At 42.0% G+C, this 15630-nt stretch overlaps 1 protein-coding gene across 4 annotated transcripts in view; it reads left to right on the forward strand.

The window, feature by feature from the left end:
- The first annotated feature begins 8789 nt into the window (after nt 1-8789).
- klhl32 (kelch-like family member 32) overlaps nt 8790-15630 on the forward strand; it is a 52814-nt gene continuing 45973 nt past the window's right edge. For 2 of the 4 annotated variants that reach the window (XR_003937773.1, XM_030158802.1), the window contains exons 1-3: nt 8790-8950; nt 11114-11235; nt 14921-15101. Coding sequence is in view for 3 of the 4 variants with exons in the window: in XM_030158802.1 (XP_030014662.1) it covers nt 11213-11235; nt 14921-15101 (204 nt within the window). In the remaining variant the exon portion in view is untranslated. Of the gene's footprint in view, nt 8951-11042; nt 11236-14920; nt 15102-15630 lie in introns of all 4 variants that reach the window. The other 2 variants (XM_030158803.1, XM_030158804.1) reach the window with 2 other exon arrangements.

A 15630-nucleotide genomic window follows, 5' to 3' on the forward strand; every position in this document is an offset into this window, starting at 1 on the left:
TGGAGCTACACTGGAACAATGCTGCATTCAAGAGCGGTGGGAAATACCAAAACGTTATTAACGCAGACGAACAGACACTGCTGTATAATTCTGCAATACGATTAAAAAAAGAATATGATACAATATAAAATCCAAAGAAAGCACATTAAGATGATGCAAATCTGAATTATAAATGTTTTTAGATTCAATAAACGGTTGTATTTCTTTTTTAAATATTTTTGTGATTTGCGTTTGATCGCATGCCCATATTTGTTAAAAGTAAACTACGTAGTGCTACCCTATCATATCAGTACATTAGAACGCTAAACTGAAAAACTAACAAACAGACAAAAAAAAAAAAAAGAAACAGTTGGCTGTACTACAAATAATAGTCTGTTTGACGGTGCGCACGTAAACGTAGCACGCTAATGAAAGGATGCGACAATCAAAGCAAGTGTAGAAAGAACCAAATTGAGTTAGTTATATTCAGTTACTTTCATTTTTTATTAATTTAACACGGTTATTGTTGGATTATTTTGCACAGCTTTGGATTCAAACATCAGCAGGTGTAATCATAGAAGATAAGATGCAGGTAATGAAGGGAAATTTTAGTGTAATAATAGTAAGTGCAAACCTGGATTAGCGGAATAAGGTGGGTGTATGTATGTATGTATGTATGTATGTATGTATGTATGTATGTAGCAACTGTCACGGTAGCTACATCAACATTCAAAGGCTATAGCAGTAAACAAACATGATAAATATAGAGCTAGAAAGAAATATTTTACCATTCCAAATCTTCTGTTTTACTGTTGGCTGGAGTTACAAAATACTTTTCACTGTTCATGTGGCAAATTTATCTTATCTTATCTTATCTTATCTTATCTTATCTTATCTTATCTTATCTTATCTTATCTTATACTTAATGCCCATTTACATGTACATTTAGGGGTGTAATGGCTTGATCCTGCACACCTAGGACTCACGAGGGAGAATGTCCAGAGTAAAGAGAACGCAGATGTTATTAATTACATTAATGATGGAAGCCTTCAGGTACACATGTTTAGCATGAGGCACTACACGTTTTCTTTTTCTTTCCTCTTCCTTAGTAGTTCAATTGGACTGGTTTTGCTCTTGAAAACATTTCATCTATCATCCAAGAAACTTAATCAGTTCACACTTCAAAACTTGGCAAAGGAGAACTTACAGACTTCCTTTTGTAATTTGTGTCAAAATGTGATTGAAAAGCAACATGTACATCACAGAAAAAACACTAAAGCCTAAAATGTCATACCTGCTGCCAGACAATAGTCTGGTCTTGTCTGTCTTTTATGTTTTGTTTGTCTCTTCCTGTTTTATTTTGTTAAGTTTTCCCTCATGTGTCTTGTCTGTCGTCTTTACTTCCTGTTCCCCGCTCATCCTGACCTCTGTCCTGATTACCTGTCTCCGCCCTGATTTGCTTCGCCTGTGTCTAGTTGTCTTCCCTCCCTTTTGTGTATTTAAACTCTGTCTTTTCCCCTTGTCAGTCGCCAGTTTGTAACTCCTGTAGTTCAGACCAGCGTTTTTGACCTCGTTTGTTCGTTTGCCTGCCTGTTTTGGATTCGTCGGTTTCTCGTCTTCTGCCTGATCCCTGTCGGTTTTTTTCTGCCTCATCTGATCTGGTTTTGACCTTCTTGCCCTGACTACCGGTACGTGAGTTTGCCTTGTCCTTATGTCCTGTTGCTCAATTGTTAGCCTGCCTGTGTATGACCTGTTTCCGTCCCTGACCTCCCTTTGCTTTTCCCCAGTCGGGGAAAGTACTCCTAACACCGCTCGGGGAGACGGGCTGCTGCCCTCGATCCGGAGGACGAATCAGAGGAGGAAATCTCCAACCATTATCCTCAAGATTCTGTCTCTCATAATATTTTTTCACCTGTGTGTGAATAATAAATCTTTTGGAACTAATTTTTGTTGTCTGAGTTCTGCATTTGGATTCTGTGGTTGTACTAACGTTATCACAGTACAAACTGGCCAAAGTATGAATCCAGCAGAACTCACACAGGTCAAGGAGGCTATTCAGTCCCAGGGGCACAGGCTGGGGGGACATGAGAAGGCGCTACACTCCTTGGTGGATAGGATGACACAGTTAGCCACACAGGTTTCCCAGCTCACCCGTACCCAGGCTGTGGTTGCAGCTGTGTCAGGCGAGAGTCAGGCTGCCAGCCCGCATGTTCAAGACTCGGCTGAGCCGGACATTCCGGCGCCATCCAAGTATTCTGGTAACCCCGACACCTGTCGAGACTTTTTTTACACAGCTTCAGTTAATTTTTGATTCTCAGCCTATTCGTTTTGCTAAAGACTCTGTAAGAATTGCCTATGTGGCTAGCCTGCTGGAGGGTCCCCCTCTCAGTTACTTCAACGCTCTGTTTGAACAAGGTTCTCCTGCTGTTCAGTCTTTTTCGGCTCTGGCATCCGAACTTAAGAGGGTATACGATCACCCGGTTCGGAGCCAGTTCGCTGGTCACCAGATTATGAGGCTCAGACAGGGAGAAAAGCCTATCAGGCAGTATGTGAGTGCATTTCGTTCCTTAGCAGTGGAATCGGGGTGGAATAACCAGGCCCTGATCACTGCTTTTCTGTCCGGCCTTAATTGCTCTGTTGGCCGTGAGATGGCGCTCCGTCAACAACTTCACTCCCTAGACGACGTCATTACCGAGGCCATCCGGGTCGCTGACCAGGAGTCTGTTTGGCAGTCAGTGGAACCAGAGGTCAACTCTCCGTCCTGTAAGGGACCTGGTCGTGAGACGCTACGCCTTCCGGTGGCAGAGACTAAGTGTAACCGGGAGGAACCTATGCAGTTGGGACGAACTCACATATCAGCAGAAGAACGTCGTCGACGCATGACTGAGGGTCTCTGCCTGTACTGCGGACAAAGTGGACACAGAGTTAGTAACTGCACTCTTAGACCTGATGCCAAGACAGGGGAGGGGTCGCTGTTGAGCAGAACTGTGTGTTTATCTACTGTCACTCGCCCGTTTCCTGTGGTTCTTCTGTGTTCTAACTCTCTGTCTCTCCAGCACCCCGTCCTGATCGATTCCGGGTCCGACGCTAACCTTATGGACCAGAACCTGGTTAATAAACTGGGACTCATCTCGACTCCGGTTCAGCGTCCGCTGGAAGCCCGAGCCCTGGACGATCACGTGATTTGCCACATTACTCATTGTACTGAACCAGTTGCTGTGCAGTTCCTGGATGGGCACTCTGAAAGCATTAGCTTTCATGTTTATAATTCTGAGACTCAGCCACTAATTCTGGGTTACCCATGGTTACAGACTCACGAACCATTTATTGATTGGGGCACAGGGGAGGTTATTTCGTGGAGTAAAGATTGTGAGACTCGTTGCAAGTTTGTTGAATTGCCTGTTTGTCCTCCCAAAGTGTCACAAATTTCTGTAGCCCCAGTTAGTGTTCCCTTGGAGGAAAATAAGGATTTTCCTGCACTAGAGAAGGTTCCATTGTGTTACCACGATTTAAAGGAGGTTTTCAGTAAGTCCAAAGCTACGGCCCTGCCTCCTCATCGTCCTTATGACTGCTCCATAGACTTACGCCCTGGTACGTCTCCTCCTAAAGGGAGGTTATATTCTCTGTCTGGACCAGAAAACTTAGCCATGAAAAAGTACATTGATGAGTCCCTGGCTGCTGGGTTAATTAGGCCCTCTTCGTCGCCTGCAGGAGCAGGTTTCTTCTTTGTGGATAAAAAGGACAAGTCACTAAGGCCATGTATTGACTACCGGGGGCTTAATGATATTACAGTCCGCAACAGATACCCTTTGCCACTGATGTCCTCTGCCTTTGAACTATTGCATGGTGCTAAGATCTTCTCCAAATTAGACCTTCATAACGCCTACCATTTAGTTAGAATCAGGGAAGGAGACGAATGGAAGACAGCGTTCAACACCCCTAGTGGCCACTACGAATATCTGGTGATGCCCTTTGGTCTGACCAACGCTCCTGCTATCTTCCAAGCCCTAGTCAATGATGTGCTCAGAGACATGTTGAATGTATTTGTGTTTGTCTATTTGGACGACATTTTGATTTTTTTTCCCCAGACGAGGAAACACACATTCAGCATGTGCGACAGGTGCTCCAAAGACTCCTCGCTAACCAACTGTTCGTCAAGGCGGAGAAATGTGAATTCCATCAGCCTTCGGTGTCATTTTTGGGCTTCATCATTTCTGAAGGAAGCGTTCAGATGGACCCTGAAAAGGTTAGTGCTGTTAGGGAGTGGCCTACTCCAACGTCCCGGAAGGACGTTCAAAGATTTCTAGGATTTGCTAACTTCTACAGGAAGTTTATCCGGGGGTTCAGCAGCGTGGCTGCCCCCCTGCATGCTCTCACTTCTTCTAAGTCTGTGTTCAGGTGGAATCCTGAAGCGGATAAGGCCTTCAACCGCCTTAAGGGGGCGTTCTCCACAGCACCCATCCTGTCCGTCCCCGACCTGGCTCTGCAGTTTGTGGTGGAAGTCGACGCCTCCGACTTGGGTGTGGGGGCGGTTATATCGCAACGCTCTCCTTCTGACAACAGGCTCCACCCCTGTGCTTATTTGTCTAAAAGACTGTCGCCTGCTGAACGGAACTATGATATTGGAAACCGTGAGTTGCTGGCCATCAAAGTGGCGTTGGAGGAGTGGCGCCATTGGTTGGAGGGGACGGACGTGCCGTTTCTCATCTGGACAGACCACAAAAACCTGGAGTACCTGCGCTCAGCTAAACGCCTCAACTCTCGTCAGGCCAGGTGGGCTCTGTTTTTCACTCGTTTTAATTTCACCCTGTCCTACCGTCCTGGCTCTAAGAATGGGAAGCCAGATGCCCTCTCCAGAGTGTTTTCTCCTGACACATCTTTTTCTGAACCTGAGACTATTCTGCCCAGTTCTTGTATGGTGGGGGCTTTTCAGTGGGGTGTTGAGAAGTTGGTCATGGAGGCCCTTAATAATTGTGAAGTTCCGGATGGCGTCCCGCCAGACCGCCTGTTTGTTCCTCCTCACCTCCGTTCTCAGGTGATCCAGTGGGGCCATGCATCTAAGGTGGCGTGCCATCCCGGAGTGAAGAGGACTCTGTTTGTGCTGAAACAGCGCTTCTGGTGGACAGCTATGGAAAAGGACGTCGCTGAATATGTGGCCGCCTGTCCTGTGTGTGCAGTCAGCAAGGTCTCTAATAAGGCTCCGATGGGGGAGTTGCGTCCGTTGCCTGTCCCCAAGAGGCCCTGGTCGGACATCGCCTTGGACTTTGTGACTGGGTTACCTTTATCTAACGGTAACACGGTTGTACTTACGGTAGTGGATAGGTTTTCTAAGATGGTGCATTTCATTCCCCTACCTAAACTGCCTTCGGCTAAGGAAACAGCGGAGGCACTGTTAACCCATGTTTTTCGCCTGCATGGTTTTCCCAGAGACGTGGTCTCTGATAGAGGGCCCCAGTTTACTGCCAGTTTTTGGAAAGCTTTTTGTTCTCTTGTTGGTGCTTCTGTCAGTCTGTCTTCAGGTTTCCACCCTCAGACCAACGGCCAAACGGAGAGGCTGAATCAGGTCCTGGAGGTGGGACTCCGTGTGCTGGCCTCCCAGAACCCTGCCTCCTGGAGCCGCCAGTTGTTATGGGTGGAGTTCGCCCACAATTCTCTGCCCAGTGCATCTTCAGGTTTATCACCTTTTCATGTGGTGTATGGTTACCAGCCGCCATTGTTTCCCTCGCTGGAGAAGGAGGTGGGCGTGCCCTCGGCCCTGGCTCTCATCCATAGATGCAAGAGGACCTGGACTCGAGCTAGACAAGCCCTGCTGAAAGCGTCGGGCCGTTACAAGACCACGGCTGACTCCCGGAGAAGCCCCGCTCCCATTTACCACCCGGACCAGAGGGTTTGGCTGTCGGCTAAGCATCTTCCTCTGCGGATCGAGAGTCGCAAGTTGGCACCCAGGTTCATAGGCCCATTTCCTATCTCAAAAATTATTAATCCTGTTTCTGTACGTTTGAAGTTACCAAGATCTATGAGGATTCATCCCACATTTCACGTCAGTCAAATCAAACCGGTGAAAGAAAGCCATCTGGTTCCGCCCACCCAACCCCCACCTCCTCCATGGATGATTGACGGGGATCCAGCTTACATGGTCCGGCGGTTGATGGCAGCTCGTCGCCGGGGAAGAGGTTTCCAATACCTTGTGGATTGGGAGGGTTATGGTCCTGAGGAGCGTTCCTGGGTGCCTGCGTCCCGTATTCTGGACCCTGACCTGATCCGACAGTTCCATCGCAGTCATTCTGATGTCCCTGGTCCGTCTGGTGCCGTCCCTAGGAGGGGGGGTACTGTCATACCTGCTGCCAGACAATAGTCTGGTCTTGTCTGTCTTTTATGTTTTGCTTGTCTCTTCCTGTTTTATTTTGTTAAGTTTTCCCTCATGTGTCTTGTCTGTCGTCTTTACTTCCTGTTCCCCGCTCATCCTGACCTCTGTCCTGATTACCTGTCTCCGCCCTGATTTGCTTCGCCTGTGTCTAGTTGTCTTCCCTCCCTTTTGTGTATTTAAACTCTGTCTTTTCCCCTTGTCAGTCACCAGTTTGTAACTCCTGTAGTTCAGACCAGCGTTTTTGACCTCGTTTGTTCGTTTGCCTGCCTGTTTTCGACCTGTTTTGGATTCGTCGGTTTCTCGTCTTCTGCCTGATCCCTGTCGGTTTTTTTCTGCCTCATCTGATCTGGTTTTGACCTTCTCGCCCTGACTACCGGTACGTGAGTTTGCCTTGTCCTTATGTCCTGTTGTTCGATTGTTAGCCTGCCTGTGTATGACCTGTTTCCGTCCCTGACCTCCCTTTGCTTTTCCCCAGTCGGGGAAAGTACTCCTAACACCGCTCGGGGAGACGGGCTGCTGCCCTCGATCCGGAGGACGAATCAGAGGAGGAAATCTCCAACCATTATCCTCAAGATTCTGTCTCTCATAATATTTTTTCACCTGTGTGTGAATAATAAATCTTTTGGAACTAATTTTTGTTGTCTGAGTTCTGCATTTGGATTCTGTGGTTGTACTAACGTTATCACATAAAATCTTTCTCCTCAGAGCCTTGACATCCTACTAGGACCCCTGGCAGTGGCGGCACCAGGATTTTAAAAGGGGGGGGGGGGGGGGGGGGGGTCAGCTGGAGGGCAAAGAGAATGTTGGGGGCGGCGGGCAAAAAATTTCGTGCATAGTGCGAAATTAACGCTTTGCGCTTTAGCGGCTGCTATATATATATATATATATATATATATATATATATATATATATATATATATATATATATATATATATATATATGTGTATATATATGTGTATATATATATGTGTATATATATGTGTATATATATGTGTATATATATATGTGTATATATATATGTGTATATATATATGTGTATATATATATGTGTATATATATATATATATAATGTGTGTATATATATATATATAATGTGTGTATATATATATATATATATATATATATATATATATATATAAATATATATAATGTGTGTATATATGTATATATATAATGTGTGTATATATGTATATATATAATGTGTGTATATATATATGTATATATGTATATATATAATGTGTGTATATATATATAATGTATAGCCTATCTGTTACACTTTTTTATAGAAAATTTTTTATAGCAAATTACTTAATGTATTCAAGGTATTTGTTAAAAACTACAGGATGAACAACACAGACTTTCTGTTATGATTATTTAATAGGTACAATCTACTGTCACATATTTCTCTTAACACATTAGAAAAACATGCAGCAAACAAACAGCAATGCTAATGTAAGCAAGTTAATAAATATTGAAAACAAAATAAAACTAATAGCTTAACCAACTAATTAAACAAAACGTATGTATACAATGGCTTCCACTCCATGCACATGTATAGAATCACTGACAACATCTGTAGGCTTCGGTACACTTTCATACCGACCGGTATAATCTTCTAGCAGAAATTTAAATCGAGTGATAAAACAGACCTGAACAGTCAACAGAACTATTTGTAATTAATAGGTGGGTTCAAACATAAAAAAACTAGTCCTTATGCTACTCCTGCTAATTCTTTGCTTTACATTTCTTATGGAGAAGAAAGATGAATGCAATACAAGCAGAAGTATTAATCCATTCCAGAACTGAAGGCACACATATCATTATGAACCTATAACTACATGGTGTCCCATAAGTCTCCATACATAGGAGACATAATACATTCCATACATATATGGTTCTAACATGTATTTCTTTATATTGCTTCTTTATAGTTCTTCAGCAGTGGAGGACATACATTGAAATGTGTTCCTGACAAAATGGCAGTCATATAGAGCATATTATATAAATGAAAATGGTTTATGTCAAGAAACGTTTATTTTTCCTATGTATGGAGACTTATGGGACACCCTGTATATTATTCATAAGAAACAACCTCTGCATGTCTGCCTGGTTGAAGTATAAGTGGATCAAAATGTGTTATGTACGCTTTCATTGACGGATTTTTCATATTTCTTTGTTGCCCGAATTTTCCCAAAGATTTGCCCAAATCTGGGCGGGCAAATGCCCCCCCAGTTGCCCCCCCCTTGGTACCGCCACTGACCCCTGGTGTCCCCGCAGACGCCTGTTGGAGGATCTGCACACGCACACACACACACACACACACACGCAAGCGCATACGCACCGTTCCCTAATTATCCGCGTGGGGGAGCTCTCTCCACTCCACTGTGTCCCTGTTCATGTGACCGCCGTGGAGAGGCGGGGTTAGAATGTAACAATTTAGGTGCTACAGTGAAAACCAATAAAAGTGTCCGTGATAACTGAGCGCATCTCTCCTTCCCCTTTCGCTTCGGATGTGGAGGAGACCGACCTCGGACATCAGATGACATTTGCACCGGAGGCGTCGCGGAAGAGGAGACCACTGACCCACAACACGTTCATATTAGGTACGTAAGCTTGTGTTACATGTTCCAGGCATTACGAGTACATTCTCCCCAAAGCCGTGAGGTGATCCGAACAGAATTTGGTGAGGTTCGTGGGTGCGCTCCTGGAGGATGCAACAGGATTATTGTGCTCGTACGGAGGAGGAGGCTGTTGTTCGTCCCCATAGTTTGTGGACCGGAGGCGCTGGCCTGTTGCTAGGAGACACATTGACAGCTGGGAGCTTTTTGGAAAGTGACAGTTAATGCACTAATGGTGTCTCCTTATCTGGAAACCCAAACCTTTCCTCCTCCCCAGTCCAGTCCAGTCTCCTGCGTTCTGCTGGTGCGTAAATCCTAATTGTCTGTTGCGCGTAATAGACAACATTTACCACCGGGCTTGTTTGCAGTCAGCAGATTACAGTGTTTTGCGGGGAACAATGGCCTACTTGTTGTGATTATCAGCCCCTAAATATAACCACCTTCCGGATATCTGTAATCTTTAGAGAGGTAAAATGATTATACTCCTTATGTCCATACCAGAAGCTGGAAAAAAAAAAAAAAAAACTCTTAACGTGTTGCTGAAATTCCTTAAACTTTAAACACATTCCAACTGCCTCTATTTGCTTTTCACATTTTTTGCCTTTTTTTTTAAAACTTAATATTCTAAGCAAAAAGTCATACCATCACGCTATAAAACTGTATACAAACTAGGGATGTAACAATATGAAAATTTCATATCACGGTTATTGTGACCAAAATTATCATGGTTATCATTGTTATCGTATTATTGTTGAAATTGTGCTCAAAATGTTTAAAAAGTACTTATACACACACTGAAATAATTTAACCAAGTTGTATTTTGAAAAAAACAAAACAAAAACAAATAAAACAATAGGCACAATGTACTTTCTGTTGCAGAAACATTCAAATATTAACCTATTTTGTCCGTTTTTCAGTACTTCTGATTTTGCCTTTATATACTATATAAACAAATGTTTACTATACCCATGTTTGGTATATTTTTTCAGCACAACTTCATCTATATCATCTGCCTTTTATTTTTTTTCACTAACCTACAATATCAACATAAAAGGACAAAAAACACAAAAAAATATAAAATCTGATTTGAAAAATGTATATAATTTATTACGTAAATAACACAAAAATGCTAATGAACCATTTCAAAGACTTTAAAAGTGAATATTGGTTCCAAATATTAGGTGTATAAAATCAAAATTGTAATAAATTAAACTGTACTCAAATATTTGACATAAAAGTGTATCTTTACATAGGCGTTTTCTCCGGAAAACTGCGGTAATCAAACACGGTTATCATGATAATTAGAATTTAAACGGTAATACTAACCGTCTGCAATTTTACCGCAGTTTATCGTTATACCAGTAATCATTACATCTCTAATGCAGACATCAGATGTGTGTTGTGTGTGGAGACTGGGCTACAGTTTAAGCTCCTTCTCTACTTCATCAGTCAGAAGCACTTGCCTGTGGCCATGAAGGTCACTCATGAAAAGATCAATAAAGAGATCTTATGGGGGACTACTCTCAGGAGCAGGCGGTGGTGCATTGAGCCAGACTTACACTTGAGGTGAACTATACATAAATATACATATACACAATACATAAACAAGATTTGCTCTCTATAAAGCCATATGGGGGGACAGGGGACGAATGATTGTGAGTGAGTGAGTGAGAGAGAGAGTGAGTAGTATTTCAATCTACTCAGAGCAGCTTGGATTTCAGATTGCCTCTGTGCTGACCTCTGTTTCTCTCTTGTGCTGCTGGGTATTATTTTGCAGGAGACGGTGGGAGATCATATTCAGGTGTGTAGCACATTATGTCAAGGTTGTAGCTACAGCAGAAGGACTCGGTGTAATTCGGACTCCCAGCTTGTTTTGTGAAGTGTCTATTCCTCGCTCTGAAGTACAGCTGCCTGTAGCTGTCACACTGTGGCGGTTTCTCCACAAAAAGGTTGAAAGAACGGCTTATCCTGTAAGGAAAAGTGGATTGTCAAAGTCAAAACCCGGCGAAAAGCTGAGACAAGGGAGATGTCGGCGTTGAGCTTGACGCGTGGTTGCATCCTTTCACACTTCACACAGGAGGTTGTCACGCTGTAGCCGGGTCAAGTGGATGGACTGAGTAAAGCTGACGTGCTGTTCTGTCCTATCAGGCTGATGTATCTGCCCAGTGAGGAGACTGCAGCCCTCAGGAGCCACATAGCAACTCCACTTCACCCCCACCATCATCTCCTCATCCTTTCCCAAGGGGCATGCCTTCTGAACCCAGCCTCAGGTACGTGACCTTATAGGATACATACACTGCTCAAAGGTCTGTGGTCAAAACCAAGGCTATAATAGTTTTGGATTTTTCATTATAGTTTAGTTTTATTTAGTTTTGACTTTTTTTTCTCTAATTCAGTTAGTTTTAGTTTGTTTTTAGAGCAGGTTTGCTAGTTTTTATTAGTTTTCATGTTTTTCTACATGCTTAGTTTTAGTATTAGTTTTAGTTTTTTCATATCTTTTATCTTCTTCGCCGTCATTTTCAAATAAATCCCAGACAGGACTCTGTTGTTTTCTCCCAACTTTAGTCTCCATGTTTCCAGGTGGGTCAAAGTCACGCGGTTATGTAGGGAGTGCCCGACTACATTTTATACTCTAATTCAAAAAGTATTTAAGCGAGAGACATGAATATTACATCATTTTAAAGGTATTAACTAGTACTTGAAGCTCATAAAAAGAAACAAAAGCTATAGTGCCATCTTTTGCCATAAAAATTTGAAAAACTGCATGGTTATGTAAGGAACAAAAATTAACATCTAAATTTTCCTTTTTTTCTAAACGTTTTAAAAGTGCGGTTGCAAGTGTCTCCTAACTATGAAAATTTGCTGAGATGTTCTTTAAGGTGTCTATTTTGATAAACTATGGATGCATTTTTTATTTTTTGAATGTAACTATGAGTTTTGGCGAGAGTTTTAAAGAATGGAATGGTTATGTAGGGAATTAGGAATTTCGGTTATGTAGGGAAAGAAAAGACAGGTAACAAATTTATACGTTTTTATACATATTTATGACTAGATATACAAAGAGTGGGGACCAGAAGACGACTCTAAACCACAAGTGACCACAAGTGATGGACCGTATGGTGCCGCTAGCTAAAATTTCTAGAGCAAAATAAATCGATTTTGCATCAATCCGACATTAACAAAGACAAAAACAGGGAATTTTATCCATAATTTTTATACGTTTTAGTTTGTTTTGTAAGCACACAATACAGTTTCAGTTAGCTATGGTTTTTTCTTTCGATTGTAGTTTTTATTTATTTCAGTTAACGAAAATGCTTTTACAATTCTAGTTTTGGTCATTTTGTTAGTTTTCGTTAACTATAATAACCTTGGTCAAAACCGGACAGTATTTACTATTATTTACTATTATTTAAGTATTTACTGCATATGACGACAGGTGAACGTGCAGGGCCGTTTCAGTTAGACACAAGCATATGGGGCTGAAAGAACCACTGTATTCCTTTTTTTTTTGACCTGAGGGAGATCTCTGTAAGATCAATATGGTATTCATTAAAGGTGCTCCCAGTGTACGAGCTCTACACAGCCTCTTTAAAACAGCAAATCCATTCAATATTGTTGTTTTCTATGTTTTTAAGAGCGTGTAATAGAGCTTACACTAGGGAAACTCACTTAGAAGACAAGGGCGTATTTCTGATTGTGAATAAATCCCATGATAAACAATGCGATAGTCCTTTTCATATTACTTTGTCTTGTTCCTCCTTTCATTTAGGACGTTTCTGTTAAGGCATTGTGTCTTGTGAGTCCTCTTACTGTATCAAAATGCAAAACTAAACCACTGAAGTACCCTTGTAAATGTGTGATCAGAACGTAATCAGCAGCTTCGTACCAATGAAAGCTGTTGTGCGACATTTTTGTCCTTATATTTTAATGGATTCATCATCTTCATTATCAACACAATCAGGGAATCAGACGTTTACATCCATCCCTCAAGTCCTCGTCTCCCTATCTGGATGGTTTAAGTCTTTCATTTCCTTTCATTCTTATCCAGCGTTTGGATGTTTTGTCTTCTCTCCCATGGCTTTCCTTCCAGCAGAATCTAACTACCAAACAAACAGCCTGACTCATCATTCATTCCACCTCTGGCCCAACCCTCGTACATGCACACACACCCATTATTTCCTCTGTGTTCCGCCCATCACCATGAAGGTGACAGAGCAGGCCTCCTGGCAGACTGCAGCATTTAGAGTGATGGGCCGGACTGGAAGTGGACGGAGATGGATTTGGATAGATACGGATTTTGTGCTGATGTGTGGAGAGGGACTGAGGACAGGATAAGAGAGGGGGCAATTTAGTTTCTATTACGCATGTTTCAACGGGAAAGCATCACTCAGATAGAGACCTGTTTCATGTTTCAGGGATGGGGTGTAATGTAAATGTCATTTGTAGTATAACAATTAGTCTGAATAGTACAGAAACAGTTCATTTAATTATAGATGCCCCAAGAAATTATTACCCCACCCCCTGAAGGAGAGGCAAGGGGTATTGTTTTTGGTTTGGTTTGTTTCTTTGTTAACACTTTAGCAGCAAAACTGTTGGTTAAATTCATACCAAATTGGGTTTATAGATTGCCAGTGACCCAGAATAGATGTGATTACATTTTGGGAAAAGTAGGTCATAGTTAAAATTTAAATTGAATTTTTAATTTTTTTTTTCCTTATTTACTTATACTGGGCCAAATTTCACATGTCTATAAAAACATCGATTTTCTTTCAATTTTCTTCAGACTTGACACATATATAGAGGCAATTGTTATACATCACTCTGACATGAAGCAATGGCATTGGTATTTTTTCACATTTTAGGTACATTTTTTCAAATTTTTTTCCCCCACCATTTACCTAACATTGTAGTACTCGGTCATTATAAAGTACAGGGAAATCAGTCAAATAAAAGCATCCTTAAATTCGTCATTTATAAACAACTACTTCTGAAAAAAAAGTTAACTTGTTTTAATAAATGAATGCCATTGAGGAACTGATTAACACAGACATGATGACTTCCACTGGATCGATGCCAAAATAAGCTACAATAAGTGCGAGGGGCGGGGTTTGTTGTACCTGGCATCACTTGTTTAATTATATTTTTACTAACTGTTGGTTAAATGTAAAATTACATAAATGTGATCAAATTGTGATTAGTTCATGAATTAACTGTTGTTTTGGGGTCTTTTTACATCCATGCTAGCAGTTTTTAGAGCTAAAGGCTAGTCCCAGTATGCTCTATTATAATCGGCCTATATTACATAATATATTCCCCACCACATTTTAGCATTGTGGCTGCAGAGTATTTAGTTTGGTTAAGTTTATTCAGCAGGAACCATGCAACAAAAACAGTTTCATAATTTCATAAGTGACAAGATGCATTGTATCATTTACTTTCTACATGGTTTTCATTTGCAGTCTGTGGGCAGATATGGATAAGAGTAACTATAAAACGTATGCATGTCAAAGGTATTAAACTACAGTTTATAAAGTACAGCCCAACTCCACACTATCATGGATCCGTAAAGTCATTAACACAAATAATTTCCACATAAAACGTGTGTATGATTTCATGAAAACCATCCAGTGATCTGAGATATTTTCGTCTGGACAGTAACCATCCAACAGTGTGACATTAGCATCCTTTGAGCCATGCTGCTGATGGCTTAAAATAATTTTTGGCTGAATCATTGTCCATTTGTCTTGGCAGAAAGAAGGCTAGTGTGTTAAAATGTTCAGTGGTAGTTGTGTTGTAGGCACAGTGGCAGTGGAAGTGAGAGTGAGCACCAGTAGTAGCAAAACTACAAACTGGGGAAGAAGAATTACATTTATCGTCCTTTATTATTGCTGAGCTTTGTCCAGACTTGTGTCTTCATATTTGTACGTTTGTGTATTTGTGTGTGTGAATGTGCAGCAGTAGGGAGATGCTGACAGGACAGAGGCTCTGCCAGTCCAAGTCCCACCAGGACTCGGTCCTTTCTGCCCTCAACCAGCAGAGGAAGGACGGCCTCTTGTGTGATGTCACCCTGGTGGCCGGCGAGCAGAAGTTCCACGCCCACAAAGCCGTCCTGGCAGCGTGCAGCGACTACTTCCGGGTGAGTCACATACTGCATTGTACACAGATAAGATGTAAAACGTCCTGCATTTGAACATCTATGGTGGAAGATCCGGATACTTCAGGTTGGAGATGAAAAAGATGTCAGATTTGTAGTATGGGCTGCAGCACAGTTAGATGGATGTAAAGAAACTTATCAGAGTGATAATGCGTTTCTAAAAAAAGAAGTCAGGCAATTGAGCTTGGTGCTGATGTGACAGCGGTGACAATATGAAGTTATGTAACCCACTTTACAGCTGTGATTGTTAAACCTACTGTCTCATCCCCCTGCTGCCCCACCTGAAAGAACCTCACTAGCACAGAGTGTTAATGCAAGGTGACTTCACCCATTTTCAGTTTAGTATTAGGGCAAACAATCTGACAGGAACCACATTGTGAAAAGTGCATTTTTCCAATTAGCTTCAGTTTAGATCACAGGTGTCAAACATATAGCCTGTGGGACAAAACCGGCCCGCCAAAGGGTCTAATCTGGCCCGAGGGATGAATTACACTGAAGATATCAACAGTCA

This window comes from Sphaeramia orbicularis, chromosome 16 (assembly GCF_902148855.1).
Source record: "Sphaeramia orbicularis chromosome 16, fSphaOr1.1, whole genome shotgun sequence".
Taxonomy (NCBI): Eukaryota; Metazoa; Chordata; class Actinopteri; order Kurtiformes; family Apogonidae; genus Sphaeramia; species Sphaeramia orbicularis.